The sequence below is a fragment of the Gekko japonicus genome, unplaced genomic scaffold, assembly GCF_001447785.1.
Source record: "Gekko japonicus isolate JY-2015 unplaced genomic scaffold, Gekko_japonicus_V1.1 scaffold2129, whole genome shotgun sequence".
NCBI classification, from domain to species: domain Eukaryota; kingdom Metazoa; phylum Chordata; class Lepidosauria; order Squamata; family Gekkonidae; genus Gekko; species Gekko japonicus.
Genome location: NW_015176516.1, coordinates 109,066 through 128,416, shown reverse-complemented (window position 1 = coordinate 128,416; position 19,351 = coordinate 109,066). Strand labels below are relative to the sequence as shown.

At 50.2% G+C, this 19,351-nt stretch overlaps 1 protein-coding gene across 1 annotated transcript in view; it reads right to left on the bottom strand.

The window, feature by feature from the left end:
* The window catches only part of ASIC4 (acid sensing ion channel subunit family member 4), a 123,827-nt gene that overhangs the window by 32,232 nt on the left and 72,244 nt on the right, over positions 1 to 19,351 (bottom strand). Inside the window, exons 2-7 of the mRNA XM_015427372.1 lie at positions 10,482 to 10,626; positions 9,082 to 9,209; positions 4,929 to 5,088; positions 3,558 to 3,614; positions 3,040 to 3,193; positions 2,773 to 2,864 (exon numbers count right to left, since the gene is read on the bottom strand). Coding sequence (XP_015282858.1) covers positions 2,773 to 2,864; positions 3,040 to 3,193; positions 3,558 to 3,614; positions 4,929 to 5,088; positions 9,082 to 9,209; positions 10,482 to 10,626 — 736 coding nt within the window. The remainder of the gene's footprint in view (positions 1 to 2,772; positions 2,865 to 3,039; positions 3,194 to 3,557; positions 3,615 to 4,928; positions 5,089 to 9,081; positions 9,210 to 10,481; positions 10,627 to 19,351) is intronic.

Genomic DNA, 19,351 nt, shown 5'->3' with positions numbered 1-19,351 from the left:
TGAATAAAATGGAGTTTTGAAAAGCGATTCCCCCCCCCCGCAGTTGAAAACAGAGATTGCAAAGAGGGACGCCTCTTATGCGAATGAGTGGCTAACGGACATGAAGGGGGAGAGGGGAGGAAGTAAACCGAAAGTGGTTTGAGAGACTTATCTGAATCGCGAAGTCATTTGGTGAGTTTTCCAAGTTGTGTGAAAGCGGTAGAAACTGTAAACAAAACGGGAAAGATGGCGGCCCAGCAGAGAAAGTTTAAAACGAAGCCGGGCAGTCAGAGTCCGAGACCGGAAGAGGGAGCAGATGTCCTCAAACTCCTGGCGGATATGCTCAAGCTGGTGATGGAGCAACTCGATGGTATTAACCAGCAATTGACCGTGATGAATAAAAGCTTTGCAGCACAGCAGCTCCAGCTGCACGAAACAGAGAAAAAAGTGGAGCAGGCAAATGAGAAAATTAAAAAGATAGACACCACAAGCAAGAAGTTGAAGAAAAGGATGGGAGATATGGAAACGAAACAGAATTGTCAAGAGAATCGAGTTTTGCAGCTACAGATGGAAAAAGCTAACATGGTTCTCAGGTTTCAGGGGGTTCCTGAAACGGATCGGGAAGACTTGAAAAGGTTGCTTAGTGAGATCATCGCTCCAGTAGTAGGCTTAACAGCGGATGAACTTGTAAACGAAATGGAGACAGCCTGTAGGGCATACTCCAATTACATTTAAAAAATAGCCTACCTGGAGAAATAGTGGTCAGGTTTTCAAGAAGACAAACCAGAGATGCCATTTTAAAAGCAACATCAGCAACTCCACTGAAAATGGGAAATGTAACCATCAAAACCTTAAAGGACATTCCATTTGAAATTAGACAAAAGAGGAAAAATTACAAGGACTTAATTTCTTTCCTTCAAACTAATGGAATATCGTACAGATGGGTGGTTCCGGAGGGTGTCATCTTTAAGATCAATGATAGAAGAGAGAAGATAGACTCCACTTTTAAAGCTAAAGAATTTTTGAGATGTCAGCTGGGGACAGATGAAGAGTCCAAAGAGGAAGAAACGAAGTCTAGTGACTCTGCTACCTCAGGAACGGAAGAGGACTCTGCGGCAGAAAAGGGTGCAGGACCTGCCAGAGTGGTATACGATTTTAGAGACAGAAAGCCGAAGTAAAGGCAGAAGGACTTGGAAAATGGCCTTTTGAAGCAAAGAATAAGAAGATGATCAGAGATTTCTCTCATAACAACTAATAAAATAACATATAAATAGTGAATTGTTATAAGCAAGAACTCTACAAGTATATTGTGATATTAACACTTATAGTACTAACATTTTTACTAACAGTGAAAAGATCTCCTCCTCTTGGGGTTTTAGTTTAGTGTGGTTTGCTTTCCTTTATCCTTAGTTGTAGTCCCTTCCCTAATATTTCTTTGTAGTTTTTGTAGTATTTGCAAAATAAAAAAATATCCCTCCGGGGATTTAAAAAAAAGAGAGAAAGAAATGGACCTGGTAGTCAACTGGTGGCCAGTGCAATTGGCGGAGTGCTGGCTGAATGTGCCACATTTTGCACCAGCTGGAGTTTCTGGATCAAGTTATAGAGCAAGTTATAGTAATCTAACCTGGAAATGACCATTGGTCACAGTGGCCAGATCCTGGGTGGATAGGTAAGGAACCAGTTGCCTGATCTGCCTAAGATGATGAAAGGCAGACCTGGCAACAATGGTGACCTGGGCCTCCATAGAGAGCAAGGCATCCAGAACCACCCCGAGCCTCCGGGCAGCCGTCCATCAACAGAAAGAGTTGAGTGTCATCAGCATACTGCTGACAACCCAGCCCAAACCTCCGAACCCACTGGGTGAGACGTTAGACAGCATTGGTGAAAGGATCGCCCCTTGTAGCACTCCACACACCAAGAGGTGTCGCTGGGAGACCCTCTCACCAAGTGCCACCCGTACCCACTGGGTGAGAGGGTCACCCCTTGTAGCACTCCACACACCAAGGAGTGTCGCTGGGAGACCTTCTCACCAAGTGCCACCCTCTGTGGAGAAAGGAGGAAAACCATTGTAAGGCAGTCGCCATAATTCCTATGTCGGCGAGGCGGTGGGTCAAGAGATCATGATCAACTGTGTCGAATGCTGCCATTAGATCAAGAAGCACTAGCAGCACCGACCCACTCCGATCCAGATGTCTCCGGAGGTCATCTGTGAGGGCGACCATCACTGTCTCTGTCCCATGTCCCAGGGCAGAAACCAGACTGCAATGGGTCCAGGATTGATTAAGCCAGATGTTACCGCCACTGTTCCCCCCCCCACATACCTTTTCAAGTGCTGAAAGGACTGTTTCTGCACCTGAAAAGGCACCGGGGGGGGGGGCGGGGACACAAGAACTCCTGAGGTTGCCATCCTGCATGCCCATTCTGGATTGGGGCCCCACAGCAATGTTTAAAGAACTACAAATGGTTCTAAAATGGCATCGGTGGCCATGGGATGGACCCATGGCTGCCATCACTTGTCGTTTTGCTCTCTGCACCACTGTGATGACTTGCCAGAAGGGGGGAGCGACTGGGCTGCCGCTGAGCTGCTAGTTTAGGAGCTGTCATTACTAGAAGAGTCCAGGAGGTGCTACCAAACCCTGTACAGCCTTCACCTGGCAAGACGCCCCTGTTGTAGCAACATACTGCTTGACCAAGAGCCAGGTCCCGTCAGACTGCTTACCAATTGTATCTGCAGCAGTTGCCCTAACACATGGCTGGTGGCTGGCAGATGGGTAGTCGAGCGCATTCACTTACCCAGAAGCCCTGCCAGGTTGTAGGCCTTTTTCTGTTCAATGGCCTCATAGTTCAGTGCCTCAAAGAAGATGTCCAGCACCAGGAAGTTTTCCCTGAGGACAGTTGGAGAGGTAGAGAGAGGAGGAGTCACACCGGGTGGCCTTTCCCCCTTTGTTCCCAACAGAATCCCCTCCTGGCTCTATTCATTATGTCCTGGAGTCCCCCACCCTCCTTATTGGCCTCAGCTACAAACTAGATTGCAGATCTTATCAGCCATGAGACACTCACCGAATGTAGGTCTCATTGCGGTTGTACTTGCGGGCCAGGTAGCGGGCTGAGCCCTTGTTGGGGATGCGCACCATGGAGATCTCCTTGCCGTAGCGTGTCAAATTGCAAGGGGTGGGGCAGACACAGTGTTCCTGAGAATCCTCAACAGCTGTATCTGTGAGTGGAAAGGCCTGCATTAGGCATAATGGGAAGAATTGCCAAAGCATCCCACCACCCACCCATCCATGACACGGCAAAGGAAGTCACAGTCGTATCCTGGCTCATGGGTTGCACTGCCTGAGAAACCACTGTTGGGATGAAGTGCTTGTCTGGGAAAGAGAAATCTATGGCGTTCTCTGTGTCCATCCCCAAAACATAACATCCTTCCATTCCACAAGGTGACGGCTACTGGCCTCCTTCGAACTAGTCAATTGGACTCTCAAAGCTGATCCCCCAGGTTCCAGGTGCTCCACTTGAGTTTCAGCAGCTGCCCCAAACTTCCCCCAGTTGGGCTGGTCAGTATCTGAGGAAATACCTACCAAGGGTGTGGTCAGCACATTCAATGTAGACATTGGGTGAGCAGATGGACTCGTTACCTGGAAGAGGAGGACCTGGTTAGTGAGGTGCCCAGAAGGAACTAGTTGTGTCCCCTTTACCCAGAATTCCAGTTCCTATGGGTTTGGGGAGGGTTATGGCTGGTAATATCCTTAGGCAACTTTAGGAAGTGGCCCTGGGATAGCATGTGGAAGAACCTTTCCTTTCCTATGCTACCTCAGGGCAGATGCTTCTGCAGGTGAGAAGCAGCAAGGGAACTGTAAAGGAGTGAGCCTGTGGTCCAAGGAGACCAGAGAAACCCAAGCAGCAAGCAGGGAACAAGATGCATCTAGCTTTGGGAGTGGGCAGAGAGGGAGTGCAGTGGAACCAGAGCCAGAAATGAGGCACATGTGACAAGAACACTTTCTCCTCCAGACTCAGAGGGCTGAGATATGTGGAGCAGAGGTGGCAGTGTGTAGATCAGGTAGCCTTTTGTTACTGCCCATGGGGTTTTCTTGGCAAAGAGACTGGAGTGGGTTGTGAAGAGTCGGACTCGACTGTGCGACTGAATAACAACAACAAGATCAGGGAGTTGGCAGATGGCTGATTCTTCTGTGGGCTTGGGGACAGTGAAAGGGGCACACCAGTTCTTGGTTCAGGTGAGGCGGGCTAAGAGGGGCTACAGCCAGTCCTATAAGTTTGGGCTCTGACATGACTGTGTTGTGTAGTGGTTGGCATCATGCTAGGACTGGAGACATCTGCGTTCCACTTCCCACTCTGCATGAATCTTGCTGGTCAACCTTGGGCCAGTCACACACTTTCAGCCTGACCTACCTCAAAGCATTGTTGTGAGGACAGGATGGAGGAAGGGAGACCCATGTACATTGCTCTGAGCTCATTGGAGGAAGCACAGGATACAAATATGACAGATGGAAGGGGCATAGTTCTGTTTTATTCCCACCCCCCCAAGAATACCCAGAAGCCTGACTGTGGTTGCCAGCAAGGCAAAGTCATGAAGTTGTACTATAATGATCAAGGACACACAGAAAGGGGGTCTGCCTCAGATGGATCAGGTATTCTTTTTTACCTGCTACCCCCTAAGTCACTGGACACAGAAGAGGAAGAGGTTCAGCTCCTGTGCCATGAATAGCAGTAGGACACCCAGAAACTGAGCAGATGAGGCTTTTCCCAGCACAGATATAAGGGATAGGAAAAGTATCTGCATATCAGACTGCTGTTAAAAGAACTGAGACAGGTGGGACAAAGGTGGGAACTGCAAGGATTTGGTGCAGAGTGAGCATGCATGTTTTGTGTGCCAAGCAGCAGAGGGTCCAGGAGCCCCCAGGGCTGAGGAATAGAAGACTTAGGAAACTTACCTGGCATATGCACCATACGGCACTGGCAGTTTCGCACCACAGCTTCTTTCTCACACTGCAGCCTGCAAGCGGCAATGCTGTAGGTTCCATAGCCAGGCAGAATCTGTTCCCCTTTCACACTGGCTCGACAGCTCCCCCAAGGCTGAGGCAGATACGTTAGCTGCAGGATATTGGGGAGGGGAGAGAGAGATAAGTGGCAAGAGAAAGTGGTCCCCTGACTGACTAGGGAGGGCTCTCCCAGTGCATCCATGGCTTCATCAAAACCCATTTTCCACTTAAGCTCTCCTGCACTTCAGCCCTATAAGCTATGCCATAGATATACCTGCGGTTCCGTGCGCCTTGGTGTTTAGTCATGCCGGCCACATGACCACGGAAACGTCTTTGGACAGCGCTGGCTCTTCGGCTTTGAATCGGAGATGAGCACCGCAGCCCTAGAGTCGGACTCGACTGGCTTTCGAGCAAGGGAGACCTCTACCTTTTGCTTGGTCCTTGCCCCTATCAGCACAGAAGTCCAGTCCCACGCTCAAGGCAAGATTAATGAATTCCATACTAAGGTTGGAAATATAGCTAAATCTGATTTTTAATGGTCTTGCTTGACATTTCAGGGTCAAGAATACATTCTTTGTACCCTCACTAAGAGAAACAGGATTATCCTAACACCGTTTTTGTCCTAAACAGGTAGTGCTTTGCATATAGCAACGAAGAGCTCGAGGTTAGCATGGCTGTCAATGTGGTGTTCCCACTGGGTTGGCGTGTCGGATGGGGACTTAACCTACCAAACAGAGTTGTTGTAATGAGAAGGGGAGAACCACCTGTGCTGTTCTGAGGTCCTTGGAGGACAGGTGGGATAAAAACATGACAGATGGAACTAGATGTCTATTTGAGAGCAAGTCCCACTGAATTCTGTGAAATTTACTCCCAGGTAAGTATAGGAGCTGCGGTGGCTCAAGTGGTTAAGACGCTGAACTGCAGGCTGTGGAAGGTCAGTAGTTCAGCAGTTCGAGACCCGAGTGTGCTGCATGACGGAGTGAGCTCCCATCTCTGGTTCCAGCTCCTGCCAACCTAGCAGTTCGAAAGCAAGAAATTGCAAGTAGATAAATAGGTACCACTTTGATGGGAAGGGAACAGCATTCCGTGCGCCTTGGTGTGGCCACATGGCCACGGAAATGTCTTCGGACAGCGCTGGCTCTTCGGCTTTGAAACAGAGATGAGCACTGCAACCCTAGAGTTGGATTTGACTGGCTTTCGAGCAAGGGAACCTTTACCGTTACCTTTAAGTATATGCTAGACTGCAGTGTTAGAGTATAAACCAAGCATGGCCCTACTTCAGATCTTACCATTACCTACGAACTTAGCTGCTCTAGGCAAGCCACTGCTCTCTCCGCCTTCATGTCTCCTTCCTCTCCCACTGTGCCTACATTACAGGGTTATTGTAAGGATTAGTGAGATAATGCATATGCAGTGTGCTGAAACACACTGTATACATTCTAAACAACATCACTAAAAGGTCTCTGTGAGTGCACGTGTGTGTCGGAGATCAGCATATAATGAAAAGCAAATACCTGATGTGACCACACAGTCTCCTTCAAACAGATGCTGCCAGAATGCAAAGAAACGGACCTTCAAATAACAAAATGTTGACTCGACACTTTTTGCTATGAAAATGGCTTTCATTGTAATGCTGAGGAATGAACCTTCTGATGAATAATCGAAGTGGCCGCAAGGCTACAGAGAAGTCAGATTATTCTGCATACGCCAATTCATTGGTATGTATGGAACATTTAAAATTGGCCCCTGCTTAGCACTGAAGCCAAGCTAAATTTAAAACAGAACTAGGTGGCATGGGTAGAGTTTAATTTTAACATGGCTGAGGAGGGAGAGAAGGCAGATATAATTCACTGTAATTAATTGAATGCCTGATTAGGGAACATTCCTCTTTAAAAGGCTGCATCTGCTGTGGGTTTTTGTGAGTCCCCTTTTGAAATAGCTCTTAACAGTTCATGCTGATTGCAGGGATTAAATTTCGGCATCTCAAGCGTTCCTCTGACCACAACACCTGTGAAGGAGTGTGTCTTTAAGGCATCAACCTCCTCCTCCTCCTCCGAGGCCCTTAATGATAACTCCAGTCAGTGTGGTGCAGTAGTCAGAGTGTCAGGCAAGCATCTGAGAGAGAGAGAGCCCACTTCAAATCCCCTTGTAGCCATGCACTGTGGGCCAGTCGCTCTTAGGCTCGCCAAGTCCCCCCCGGGGGGCGGGGAAACCCTCACCCCAGAGGCCTGCTCCCCGCTGCCGGCGGATCGGGCCCCGGGGGGAACCCCACCCTGACGTGCGTGTCACCCAGAAGTGACGTAATGACACCGGGCACGCTGGGGGCGGGGCCACGGTCATCCGAGGGAAAACTCTATGGTTTTCCCTCAGATGGTTGTGGCCCCGCCTCCAGCGTGCCCGGCGTCGTCACGTCACTTCCGGGTGACGTGCGTGCAGCGCACGCGCGCTCCAGCCGCCAGCGGGGAGTCCCCCGCTTCGGCAAAATTTTGACTTGGCAACCCTAGTCACTCTTCCTCTACCTAACTTATCTCACAGGGTTGTTGTAAGGTTAGAAGGAAAGAACCATGTGTTGTGCAGAAGTTCCTTGAAGGAAGAGGGGGAAGTAAAAGAGCTGTGAGATTTCCCCCACTTAGGGATAGAACTCTGCGTCAACAGAGATGGCACCAGAGGCCCAAGGCGGCAGCAGCGGATCCACCATGGGGTTGGGGTAGGGGTGCACCGCCTGGGTGTCAGAACTGGGTTGGCCCAAGCGGGGGGTGGGGGTTTAACCCCTGTAGGAGAGCTTCCCTCCTCATTAATTAGTTGCTGAGCACAACAGCCTGGGCAGGAATCTTTGCCAGCCAGAGGCTTTGGCTGGAGGCTAGGCTGAAAGCCAGAGTCTCTGACTGGCCCTGTGCAAACCCAGCCGGGGCAAGGCACGGGGTTCAGAGAGGAGCAGGGCTCAGAGGAGGGAGGGCAGAGTGCTGGGCTTGGCCAGCACGGGCAGAGCCCCAGGGATGAAATGTCAAGGGGGAAAGGGGCAGAGAGGGTGGCAAAGTGGTTGAGGAAGGAGGGAAGGGGAGCCGGGAGGAGGAGCTGTGGGCCTGGGCCAGGCCTGGTGGAGTCCATTCATGGCAAAGGCAGAAGGGGGGCGCGTGAAGGGAGCCGTGGCACAGAAGGGAGCATTATTAAGCATCATGGAGCCCAGATAAGTCTCTGCCTACTGTGGAAGATACTTGTGACATCCCACTGCCCCCCCACCCCCGGCAAGGCCACACTGTGCTTGAAAATCCTGTCCGTTTTATGTCATTTTAACTCTCGTGACTTACCCCTGAAGGATGCTGACAATTGCAGTTTTGTGAGGCATGGAGAGTTCAGTCATAAGAGATCCTAGTGCTTCTTGAACCACAGTTCCCCTTTCTAAATTTGTAGGAAAAATACACCTACTATGTTAGAAAAGAAAAATGACTAAAACCCCAGCAGGTTTGCCGACACTTCAGTATCTTCATTCAAATGGCATTAGAGTTAATTGAAATACAGCAGAGTTGATTGAATAGCATCACAAAGTGTCATACTGCTGTTCCTTCAGCTGTCAGATGCTGGTTTGTTTAACTCCTCTGTACGCAACTGGTTTGATTAAAATGCCCACTCTAAACCACAGTATTATCCTCTAACTGAAATCCATTGTAGCAGTGGATTCCTGGCTTCTGTGGGATGGGACAGGGAAAGAAGAGGTGCCTTAGCTTAGTCCCGCTAAAACATCACCCCTTTGAGAACCATCCTTCCTCTCACTAGGTGGTTTGGATGGTTAAAACAGACCAGGAAGGAATTCTAAGCATTTCTGTTCCAATTAAATTCAAGGCTAGATTAATATAATTCCTAGTAGGATGCTGGCCTAACTTTATTAGAACAACCTTAAAGATCTTCCCTAGGGGGACTCTTGGGAAAGAGCCATTAACTGAAGGGAGCAGTGCTTTATCCTTGCCTCATTTGGTGTGGCTCATTGCCTGTATCCGCTATCTTGTTACTGTCTGAGGCACGCTCAGCCAGTCTCAAACTCTGCACAGTCTCCAGGCGTGTTTTCCCTGCAGGTGGAGCTTTTGTCTCCCTGCCCTGTATCTCTTACCCGCTGCTCCTGGCAGGACACAAAGGTCTGGAAACCTGGGGAGACTCCAAAGCCCAACTGGTGGATGTATGGGGGCTCATCCTGGCTGTGGATCTGTACCCGAATTCCAGCTTCAAATGACGTCTCATCTACAAGAGGAAAAAAATGGGAGCCACGATCAGTGTTCCCTCTAAGCTGAGTGAGTGTGATCTAGCTCAGTTTTTTAGCCTCCAGCTCACACATTTTGGTCTTAGCTCAGAAAGGAGGGCTCCAGAGCAAGCTAATTTATGCAGCAGCCAAACAGCTCACTCACAACTTTAATGCCAGTAGCTCACAAAGTAACATTTTCACTCACAAGACTCTACAGCTTAGAGGGAACCTTGGCCACGAGGATGGTCCTGTTCTGCCAGACCTTGGTGGAATAAATCCATCCATATCGCTCTATGAGTACGACACCCATAGGCCTTCTTTTACATCTATGTGTCTCCATCTTTCCCAGCCACTTCCGGGGCTGCTCCTTATGGCCTTATCAAGAGACCGATTTGTGCTCAGATATTACATGCACTTATAAGACGCATAGGTTCAGTCAGGGCTTTTTTTGTAGAAAAAGCCCAGCAGGAACTCATTAGCATAATAGGCCACACCCAACCGCAGAAACTCATTAGCATATTAAACCACACCCCTGACAGCACCACTCTTTAGCATGAGGCCGCACCCCCATGTTACCACACTCACCTTTTGCTTCTTATTCTGTTTACCTTGTCTGTTGTCAAAACCCAGGGCTTTTTTTGTAGCAGGAACTTCTTTGCATGTTAGGCCACACACCCCTAATGTAGCCAATCCTAATGAGTTTCTGCTGTTGGGTGTGGCCTATTATGCTAATGAGCTCCTGCTGGGCGTGGCCAACTCTGGAGCCAGCCGGAACTCCGTTCCTGTGCGTTCCTGCCCAAAAATAGCCCTCAATTTTTGAAATGATCAGAAGTCAGGATCACCAGTCTGAACACACCAGAACATCAGATTCTTATGTGTCTAATGTGATTTATAGGCAGTCTAGTAAACTGGGTCACATGTCTGTGATTGCAAACTCATTTTCAGTATTTGGAATACATTAATAATTGGATGTCTGTGGTTTACAGATCCTTCTCCTAGGCCATCCTTCTTCTCCCATTGAACTCTAACTCTGAACAGGGAGCAGAACCCTTGCCACTCTGCACGTCCTGCCACTGCCACAACTAGCCACCCAGCTGACCATCAGTGGGTCTTGGTGCTGCCAGTGATGCCCGTGATGCCCACCAGGGAGGATCTGGTACCAGAGGCAAGAGGTGTGGCACCTGGGCAGGAGGGGTGTGTGTGAATATGCTGCCACAGAGCCTTTGGGGATCCTCCCTTCCGTCTCCATTCAGCCCCACTGTTGCCCTTACTCGTCTCTCTCCAGATGGGCAGGTATTCCTCCTGCTGGATGTCCAACATGATCTCCAGCCCATTGCCCATTCCGCTCTGGCGGGTCACCCGTGGTTTGTTTCTGTCACCGTTGAACGTGTAGCACTTCCCATAGCGTGTGTAGACCTGCAGAGAAACGGGAGATTGGTTAGAGGGGACTGTCGGGCTTAGCCAAGCTTAACAAATAGCATAAAAGCCAGAAGCAGACAACGTCCCACTCATCTCTGCCAGGTTCATAGCTTTAAAACCAGAGCAGGCTTTCTGCCATTCTTGGTCTCGACGCATCCACGGTCTTCAGTTTCACCACTGTTTTTACCTTGTCCATAGAGAGCCAGCGTGGTATAGAGGTTAGAGCGCTGGCCTAGGATCCAAGAGATCCAGATTTGATTCCCAGTCTACCATGGAATACCCAGTCTACTAAAGAGGCTTGCTGGGTCACCTTGGCCCAGCCTCACACCCTCAGCCGAACCAGCCTCAAAGACTCAAAGACGGGCTCACACCTGTCATGTTGGGCAGGGCAGGTGGACTCACATTCTAGCTGTATCTGAAGAAGTGAGCAGTGACTCACAAAAGCTCATCTGTATCGCCCTGACCTGTGTAGCCCAGGCGAGCCCGATCCCGTCAGATCTCAGAAGCTGGGCAGGGACGACCCCGCCAAGGACCTGGAAAGGAGACCTCCAAGGCTTATTGGAGGAGGGAGGCAGAGGCAGGGTAGTCAGAGGCCACCCCTGTGAGAAATGTCCAAGCCCCCAGTAGGGGTTGCCAGAAGCCAAGCATGACTTCCAGGTAAGCAGACAAAACACACACATATGTATCTCCTGCCACAAATGTTGTTAGTCTTTAAGGTGCTACTGGACTCTTGCTCTTTTCTACTACCTCACAGGGTTATTGCTGCAGGATAAAATGGAGGGGAGGAGAGTGATGTCAGCTGCTTTGGGTTCCCACTGGGGAGAAAGGCAGGGCATGAAAATAAATAAATAAATAAATAAATAAATAAATAAATAAATAAAATCCATCTCCCAACAGTCTGTTTTATCATCCAGCCACCTGGTTATCGTGATCCCACCTAGAGAGAAAGCTGATGTGCTTCAGGCTGGAGAGTTGGGCGAAACCCCTGCCTGAAGTCCAAGAGCAGTGACTGTATGACCAGAAGGAGAGAGAGACAAACACGCAAATGTTTATATTCTTCAGAGAAGCAGGAGACAGACCTTGTTGCCCACAAAATGAAGTTGATACTCTGCACATGATCCTTGAAGACCTTGTCTAAAGTAGGTGAGATGTATGCGTGAGAGAGTACACTCCTCTGCAGAATCCCTGAAGCCCAGGTAATGCTTAAGATGGGAGATAACTAGAGGGGAATAATCCCCAAGCCCAGGGTCTTGTTTCATCCAGGTTCTGGTGACACCTTTCTAATAGTCCCATGAAGTCTAACTCTTCTCCCAAAACAGCCTGCATGAGTATTCCCTCTTTTTGTACTGCGTCAGGATATTGACCCCAGTCATTCTACCACAAGTTGCTTCTGCCACCCCCAGGCTGACTCACCAGGTCACGGGGTAAGCTCACACTGTCTCCTGAACCTCATGGGATAAATCAGAATTATTTTCAGATCTGTTGTCTCTGTGGAGTCCAGATATACTCCTTGATCATCTCAGTTTGTTACCTTAATCAGAATTTACAGTTTACGTCAAGACAAGCAAGCCGTTTATGAAGGTAGATTATAGGTACAATAGGAATGATGTTGAGTTACTAGAGAGAAGCAATATTGATTACCAAGATAATAAAAGTGAAATGGAAGCTTAGCCTATATTTCATGTTCATTCTCAAATGCTACTTTCTTACCAGTACACTAAGAGCCAAGTTTTGGATTGGGATTGCTGCAGAATCAAAATCTACTGGAACAGTGTGAGTCTTTCCCAGGTGAAAGGAACCTCAGGTGTTTTTAGTTTTTCTAGCTAAAGGCCCGTAATTCCCCCCCTCCCTTATGGGTTGCCCTATGAGGTATCTCTGTGTTTGTTTTGCTATAGAGTGAAGTCCAGCCAACCAAAGTCCCCCATCTGTGATGATAAACATTTAAGCACTTGTTCAAAATTTATGATTTTAGAGAGAGAATGCTATTATGGCTTCTTTTGTTGACTTGTATAACACAGCTGGCTGGGAAATTATTAGGGATGGGTATGAACTAGGAAGATGTGGTTCAGAATGTGGTTCGTGGTGTGTCCAATTTGGGATCCACAGGCCATCCTGAACTTTTTTGGGCAAAACAAAACGGTTTGGTTAGTGAGGTTCATGACACGGTAGAATGTCCCCTGGCATACTAGAGACACGAAACTCTCAGGGGATCTCTGGCCGAGTCTCCTCTACCTGCCCTCCAAGTCTGGTGAAGATTTGATTAATGGGGTGTGATTTACATCCCCCTAAAGAAAGTGCCCCTTCCTCCATTGTTTCCAATGGAGGGGGGGAAACCAGCAAAAAAAGCAAGGGCAACAGAAGCCCAGCAAACAGAATCAAAGTCCCAGAGAATGTCTGCAGGAGAAACGGAAGGTGGGGGGCAAGGGAAGCGTGTTCACAACTCTCTCCCCCCCCCCCCGGGTGAAGCACCATGGTGTATTCTACTGTTCTTCAGAGGAAACACCTGTTCAGCTGGCTGGTCAGGCTGCACCTGGTGTAAAAAGATGTGGACAGAATGGAGTGGGTGTAGAGGAGAGTGATGAGGATGATCAGGGGCCTGGAGACCAGGCCCTGTGAGGAAAGACTGAGGGACTTGGGAATGTTCAGTCTGGGGAAGAGGAGGTTGAGGGGGGACAGGATGGCTCTCTTTAAGTCTTTGAAGGGCTGTCACTTAGAGGAGGGCAGGGAGTTGTTCTTGTTGGCAGGAGAGCTTAGGACTCGCGATAATGGGTTTAAATTAAGGGCCTGAAGGTACCAGCTGGATATTAGGGGAAACTTTTTTTACAGTCAGAGTTGTGCCCCAGTGGAATCAGCTGCCCAGGGAGGTGGGGGGCTCCCCCTCACTGGCAGCCTTTAAGCTGAGGCTGGACAAACCCTTGTCAGGGATGCTCTAGGCTGATCCTGCATTGAGCAGGGGGTGGTTGGACTAGATGGCCTGTAGGGCTCCTTCCTTCCAACTCTGTGACCCTATGACTCTGCACCCTGCACCACGCTCTCCTGCTCCGCCAAGTGTGCCATCATATGGTGTAGGTGGAGTCCCAGCGGGTGGATAAGGATCATCCCCCTCCTGCTGCACCTCTCACAGCAGACGCGCAGACCTGATCCTGCACAAGAAGGGGGGTGGCCAGGCACTGGCAGGTCTCCAGCAAGGGCTGCATCTCATGGGTGGCAGCACCCCAGGTGGCCATGATCAGGGCTACTCAGCCCCAGAGCATCCTTCGCCACCAGGCAAAACATGTGTGCCAGGCAGACGCCCTTGAGGAGCACAGCCTTCACCACCGCCAGCATGTTGGCATCGGGGTCCGTGACCACGTATCCACGGATGGTGTTGCTGCCCACCCACTCCCTCAGGCTACTCTGGCTCACTGTGGTGATGTTTTGCACCGTGTGATCTGCATCTATCCCACGCGCACCGAGCAGGACCACTTTGTAGCTCGGTGGCAGGACTGTCGCCTGCTGGGCCCTGGGCTGTGCCCCAGCAGTCTGGACAGAGAGGCCCTCTGGTTGCCAACAGTGGGTGGTGAGGGAGAGGTAACCAAGCTGCCGGCTGCTCTGGAGGTCTGCTGTGAAGTGCACAATTCTGCCTCATGCTCTAGAGAGCTCAGCCTTGACCATTGCCACTGCGGATTGGTGCATGGTGGGCAAGACTCATCGGCTCATGGTCCTCCGCAAGGGGAGGGGGTGCCAGGGAGCCGGGTGTTGCAGCAGCCAGTGAAAGGCTATATCCTCCACAGGGGAGAAGGGTTAGCCACCCACAGCAATCATCTCGCCAATGAAGTAAGTGACTGCTTCATGGGCCCTCCACGTAGCCCTTCTGGATGGCACTGTTGACATCCCCAGAGGAATGACCTCTTGGAGGGAGTGGCTTCTCCTCCTCCTCCCCCCACTGGCTGCCTTTCTTTTCCCTGGTAGCAACACAGTGGGGTGCACCCTTTGCGGGAGGAGGACAAGTGTCATGTTGGGGGTTTGCTCCCATCCAGATGTGGGTGTGGCACACCTGGCACTCTGCCACACAGGGGTCACTGGGGAGATGTGGAAATGTTTCCAAAGTGGGACCCCAAGACTGGAGAAGCTTGGAGGAGAGACAGCTGCTTTCTGGCTCTGGCTGGAGGGGCCACGGTGGGGTGTACTCGAGGCAGAAGCAGCAACAATAAATTTTGTGGAAGGATGCTCCCCCCCCCCCCCATCACTGCTGCCGGAGCTTGTCTTTCTCTCCAAAGACTGTTAGCAACTGTTGGTATCTGGGCAGTGCTAACAACTCTTTGCCTCAGTGGAGAGCCCCAGGAAGAGATCAGGGAAAGGATGCTCTAAGACCCCTGGTGATGCCCTGCTAGGAGCGGGCTCCTGTGAGCTGGGAGGATGGGTTTGGTGCCCAGAGATGGAGGCCTGTGGTACGGTGGGTGATGGAGGATTTCTTCCCCTCACGATGAGCACCATATGCACCCACTTTCACCTTTATGGCACAGAGGTGTTCACAATCAGGAGGGATGGGAGGGTATAAAATATGGGTCCTCAGCTGAGGCACCCAGTAGCTAAGGCCCTCTGCTCATTGTGAGCTTGGAGCCCTGAGTCCACCTAACATCCCCAAATCCTCAGCAGGGGAGAGGAGTTCACAATCAAAATGTGGGTCCTCAGCTGAGGCACCCAGTAGCTAAGGCCCTCTGCTCATTGTGAGCTTGGAGCCCTGAGTCCACCTAACATCCCCAAATCCTCAGCAGGGGAGAGGAGTTCACAATCAAAATGTGGGTCCTCAGCTGAGGCACCCAGTAGCTAAGGCCCTCTGCTCATTGTGAGCTTGGAGCCCTGAGTCCACCTAACATCCCCAAATCCTCAGCAGGGGAGAGGAGTTCACAATCAAAATGTGGGTCCTCAGCTGAGGCACCCAGTAGCTAAGGCCCTCTGCTCATTGTGAGCTTGGAGCCCTGAGTCCACCTAACATCCCCAAATCCTCAGCAGGGGAGAGGAGTTCACAATCAAAATGTGGGTCCTCAGCTGAGGCACCCAGTAGCTAAGGCCCTCTGCTCATTGTGAGCTTGGAGCCCTGAGTCCACCTAACATCCCCAAATCCTCAGCAGGGGAGAGGAGTTCACAATCAAAATGTGGGTCCTCAGCTGAGGCACCCAGTAGCTAAGGCCCTCTGCTCATTGTGAGCTTGGAGCCCTGAGTCCACCTAACATCCCCAAATCCTCAGCAGGGGAGAGGAGTTCACAATCAAAATGTGGGTCCTCAGCTGAGGCACCCAGTAGCTAAGGCCCTCTGCTCATTGTGAGCTTGGAGCCCTGAGTCCACCTAACTCCCCTAAACCTCAGCAGGGGAGAAGAGTTCACAAGCAGGAGGAAATGTGCTCCGGTGGTGTGCTTTTAACAAGTCCCCTGGCTCTTTGTGTAACTGTCAACAGCCAACAGAGGAGAGGGTGTGGAGCTGAGCTGAGAGTATATAGATCATTCTGATCCCACAGAGCAGAATGGGAACTCTGTTATTATCAGCCAGCAGTGTCTGTGAAGCTTTGGAGGGCTCCTATTGGTGTTTCCAAGGCTGGCAATTCCTCCCCCTGGTGCTTTGGGGTTTTGTAAACAGCCTAATTGAATGGAGATAGTCTGTCTGGAAATGCATCCATTCACAAACCACCACACACTGCCAGAAATAGCACCAAAGTTCATGGAACGTTCGTGCCGGTCACCGTTCCACAAACATTGCTTCACAAACCACAAACCGCCCAAAATTCATCACAAACTTTACTTTGTGAGCCAGTTCATGCCCATCCCTACACTATGTGTAGGGCGGGATACAAGTCGCAAAATAAATAAATTTAAAAATCCCTAGAAATTATTTTTGGGAAGGCTCCATGATAAAAGTGCAGTGGACATGTAGAAGGTCTCAGTCTCAGTCTGGGCCATCTCCAGCAAAAGGGTCTCCGGAAGCACCTTCTTGTCCCAGAAATCCTGCAGAGCCACCACCAGTCAGAGCACACAATTCTAAGCTAGGCTGGACCAATATTATTAAACAAGCTAATATGTTCAAATGTACTGGACATAATAAAGGCAAATTTAACCTAATCCCACTGACCGTGGATGAGTGGGTATCTGGCAGTAATATATCTGGGGAGAATAGAGGCCATGAATAGCCATAGAGGCCCCCATATGGTGCCACGGTCACCAGCCAGCAGTGTCTGTGAAGCTTTGGAGGGCTCCAATTGGTGTTTCCAAGGCTGGCAATTCCACCCCCTGGTGCTTTGGGGTTTTGTAAACAGCCTAATTGAGTGGAGATAGTCTGTCTGGAAATGCATCCATTCACAAACCACCACAAACTGCGAGAAATAGCACCAAAGTTCATGGAACGTTCGTGCCGGTCACCGTTCCACAAACATTGCTTCACAAACCACAAACCGCGCGGGATACAAGTCGCAAAATAAATAAATTTAAAAATCCCTAGAAATTATTTTTGGGAAGGCTCCATGATAAAAGTGCAGTGTACATGTAGAAAGGCTCAGCCTGCGCCATCTCCAGCCAAAGGGTCTCCGGAAGCACCTTCTTGTGCTCGAGATCCTGCAGAGCCACCACCAGTCAGAGCACACAATTCTAAGCTAGGCTGGACCAATATTATTAAACAAGCTAATATGTTCAAATGTACTGGACATAATAAAGGCAAATTTAACCTAATCCCACTGACCGTGGATGAGTGGGTATCTGGCAGTAATATATCTGGGGAGAATAGAGGCCATGAATAGCCATAGAGGCCCCCATATGGTGCCACGGTCACTTTGGGTCACTATGAAGTTATGTGGGATTCTTACCAGAGCAGCAAACGCCTTCCTAGCAGCAGCAGCATCACTGGTGCTGTGTTCTGCGGCACCAATCTGGGAATCAGTTGTGTAGTGATCAAGAATATGTAGCGACGGTCTGGACCATAAATTCAGAGGTTTTTTCCTACCAGAGGGAGGAGTGCTGGAGTGGACCCAGGCATCTCAACAGTTAAGGTCCAGGATGTGGCCGTTTGCTGCCCTGTGCCTGAATCCTTAGGGCACATAACCAGATGGCATACGGCCTTTTTTTCTGGAATAAATATTCATTGGATCATACCACACAATTCAATTTGCTAATGCAAATGAAAATCACAGCACTCCCCTAATAGACAAGCATTGAAAAAACAAACAAACCTTCTTCTCTACAGCTCATCTCTTTCGTTGCATATACAAAGGGAGATTAAAGTATTTTAGGGGTTAACCAAGTGATTGTACATGATCCTGACTATGCCTCCTTGCAGCCCTTTACCTCTCCTTCCCAGGACAGAGTAGAGAATGGGAGCCACTCACAGGGGTGAAGTCCTGAGGCCCACAAGGCTTGCCCTGAAAGTGGCACTCCAGTAGCATGTCCTCTAGCTGATGGCCCATACGATGGAAGAAGCTTTCCATTGTGTGTGGCGAGAGGCGTGGTGGCAGGAACCGTGAGTAGTTGGCTAGGTAGCTAAGCCATGGGCGTTGCTCTTCCGGCAGCTCCTCCAGGACGGTGGGCAGCAGCGAGTGGTTCTCGTAGGTCAGCCCCAGCCAGTGTCCTACTGAATACAGATCAGGCCTCGTGAGCTGCAGGAAGCGTGCCGGGTTGCAGTTGCAGAAGGTGACTGCAGGGAAGTGCAGCCACGGGGCCCACAGCATGTGTGCCCTGGTGTGGACTGGCTTGGAGCGCAGATATTGCACCCGGTTGGTCGACCATGTGCACAGCAACCCCAGCGATGCCAAGATGGCCCCACTCCAGAAGAGGCGCTGTGTCCATGACTGCTGCCGTGAGCCCATGTAGTGCAGCCCATGAAGCTTGGTCAGGCGCAGGAAGCGGGTGGTTACTTGGGCCACAGAGCCATCCATTCTGGGCACAGGAGGAGACCCATCCGGGCAGCAGGACAGCGACATCTTCAGCAGCCGTCGGGTTCAACTGATACTGCTGGGAAATGTGGATCCTCGAAGTCTGCTCTGCCCGCGGGCTTTTCCCAAGGGAAGTCAAGATCCTTGTCTGAAATGTTCTGCTTTCTGTAGGGAACGCACCATCCCCTGCACAGTGTGCCAATTGTGTCAAAAGCTCCTGGCTGCTCTGTGATTAGAGAGGGGAGGGGCAGATCCCAGCATCAGCACCATCCCCTTGCCCTGAATTCCTCAATCACTCTCGCCCATCTCAGGTGGGAGAAGACTGAAGGTGCCGGCAGAGAGTTCTTTATTCCCATGGGTGGAGGAGGGAGGCTGTGTGGATCATCCCATATGCTTTGCACATTTACTTAGGAACATGAACTCATGCTTGGGTTCTATACCCAGCAAATACCTGCCAGTTAGGACCTCTTTAGAAAGTACACTAAGAACCTGTGCCCTATGCATTAATAGAGGTTTGTGTCTAAATTACTAGGTCTGAGTACTAAATCCCTGCCTTGCCAGTTCCAATGGATACCGTGCCCACCTGTTCAAAATCAAATCTCCTGTTGTTGTTCAGTCGCACAGTCGAGTCCAACTCTTCGCGACCCCATAGACAAGAACTTGCCAGGCCCTCCTGTCTTCCGCCGTCCTCTGAAGTTGGCTCAATTTCATGTTCGTTGCATCTATGACACTGTCTAACCATCTCCTCCTTTGCCGTCCCCGTCTTCTTTGACCGTCAATCTTTCCCAGCATCAGGGTCTTCTCCAGTGAGGGCTCCCTTCTCATTTG